The 2,168-nt window shown below is 61.6% G+C and overlaps 1 protein-coding gene across 1 annotated transcript in view; it reads right to left on the minus strand.

The window, feature by feature from the left end:
• The window catches only part of POLD1 (polymerase (DNA directed), delta 1, catalytic subunit), a 31,185-nt gene that overhangs the window by 19,134 nt on the left and 9,883 nt on the right, over positions 1-2,168 (minus strand). The window contains exons 4-8 of the mRNA XM_015563999.1: positions 2,033-2,165; positions 1,871-1,952; positions 1,670-1,799; positions 1,094-1,260; positions 722-826 (exon numbers count right to left, since the gene is read on the minus strand). Coding sequence (XP_015419485.1) covers positions 722-826; positions 1,094-1,260; positions 1,670-1,799; positions 1,871-1,952; positions 2,033-2,165 — 617 coding nt within the window. The remainder of the gene's footprint in view (positions 1-721; positions 827-1,093; positions 1,261-1,669; positions 1,800-1,870; positions 1,953-2,032; positions 2,166-2,168) is intronic.

A 2,168-nucleotide genomic window follows, 5' to 3' on the forward strand; every position in this document is an offset into this window, starting at 1 on the left:
CTCTGTCTCTCTCCCTTTCTCTCTGTAAGGATCAATAAAAATATATTTTTTAAAAAACATTATTTTAATTGATTTTTAGAGAGAGAGGAAGGGGTAGGAAGAGAGAGAAACACTGATGTGAGAGCAGACCACTGATCAGCTGCCTCCTGCACGCCCCCCACCAGGAATCGAGCCCACAGCCCGGGCATGTGCCCTGACTGGGAATCGAACAGGCAACCTTTCCATGCACAAGACAACATGCGACCAACTGAGCCCCACTGGCCAGGACCCCATCTTCTTATTTTATTTATTATTATTTGTTAATCCTCACCCGAGGATATTTTTTCCACTGATTTCTAGAGAGAGTGGAGGGGAAGGAGGAGGGTGAGAGAGAGATAGAGGGAGGAGGGGGAGAGAGAGCAACACCAACATGACAGAGACACACAGATTGGTTGCCTCCTGCAAGTGCCCCTACGGGGGCTGGGGAACCTGCACCTGAGGTATGTGCCCTTGACCGGGAATGGAACCTGTGACCCTTTGGTCCACGGGCCAACACTCTAACCACTGAGCAAACCAGCCAGCACCCTTTATTTGTTGCTCACGTATGTTAAAGCCTAGATCTGCCGCTGGGGCGGCAGGTGCAGAGCCAGGTGGACCTCCGTGGGGACAGGGCCACAGAGAGGGTGGGGGGAGGCGTAGGGCGCTGTCTGAGGCGAGCCTCCTCCGCCGTGGCCTGCCCTACCTTGAGGTGCTGGGCCCGGGAGATGAGGTAGGGAAGGTCGAAGTTCTGGATGTTGTAGCCGGTGATCACGTCGGGATCTATGGTGCGGATGAAGGTCGACCAGGCCTGGCGGGGGGCGGAGGCACACTCAGGGTCACTGTGCTTGTCCTCCTCGTCACCCCCCTGTCCCGGTCCCCCCCGATCCTGGAATGTTCTGGAAGCCCTCCCGCTCGTGGTAGAGAGACCTGGCAGGTGCTGCTGGAAAGAGCCGCTCACCCCTCAGTGTGAAGGGGTCTGAACTCTTGGACGTGAGTCTCGGGATCAGGGGAGCCTGGGCTATGAAGGTTCGGGTGGGGGCGCTCAGGAGGATGGGGGGACGCAAACGAGAGTCACCTGGAGCAGCTCCTCCTCCCGCTCGTAGCTCTGCACCTGGGCACCCAGGATGGGGGCGCAGGGCCGCAGGGTGAGCGCCAGGCGCAGGAAGGGCTCCGGCTCGCCCCAGCGCAGGCCCAGCGAGCAGATCTGGATCACCGGGTCCCGCTCGGGCTCGGGAAAGATGCCTGCACAGGGAGGGGGGGAGGGAGGGGATGTAGGGACCTGACCCCTCCTCGCCCTCAGGACACACCAGGGGGCGACATCTCTAAATCTCCCCTGGCCTGTTCACCCGGCTCTGTCCCAACTGCCCACAGACCCCGCCAGATCCATCCTGGCTCCCCCTGCCTTCACCTCCTGCCTTCTCTCCCCCACACAGATGGGGATGGTCCTGCCCCAGGACCTTTGCACTTGCTGCTCTCTCTGTGGGAAATGCTCTCCCCACCCCCACCCGTCTGGAGCCCCCTCATGTCTTACAATAACCCAAACACCTGCATGTTTACTCCCTCTTCCCCCAGAAGCACGGGGACCCAGGGCGAGACTGGCAAGTCACTGATCCAAAGGGAGGGCAGGGGAGCCCACGCCCTGGGGACAGACCTTTGCGGCCGGCGCACTCGATGTCAAAGCTCAGGACACGCAGGGGTGCGATTCGCTGCCACTGCCCTTCTGGCGGGTGGCTGACCACGTCTGACCACAGTACGTCTGCCTCCAGCTGACACAGTGTGGCCTGCGGGGACAGGCGTGTCAGTGGCTGCTGGGTCCCCGGCTCCCTGTCCCCCACCCCTGGCGGGTCTGCACCTTCCCCTCCGGCCTCAGGACGTATTTCCCAGCGGGCAGTTCCAGCCAATTGCAGCCCACGATGTCCGCGTCCACCATGAACCTGCAGGGGGATGAGGTCAGTGGGCTGAGACCACCTGGGGGGTGGGGCGGAGGGCGGAGAAGCGAGGTGGGGGCTGGTACCGGATCTCAAAGTCAACGTTGGCCTCATAGGATGCAAAGCTGGGGGTGCCCAGGCCTGCCACACGGACTCCCTGTTCCAGGAGGCGGCGAGCGGGGGCCACGAGGCGGGGCAGGGCCAGGGTGATGCGCAGAAACG

This window comes from Myotis davidii, unplaced genomic scaffold (genome assembly GCF_000327345.1).
Source record: "Myotis davidii unplaced genomic scaffold, ASM32734v1 scaffold358, whole genome shotgun sequence".
Taxonomy (NCBI): domain Eukaryota; kingdom Metazoa; phylum Chordata; class Mammalia; order Chiroptera; family Vespertilionidae; genus Myotis; species Myotis davidii.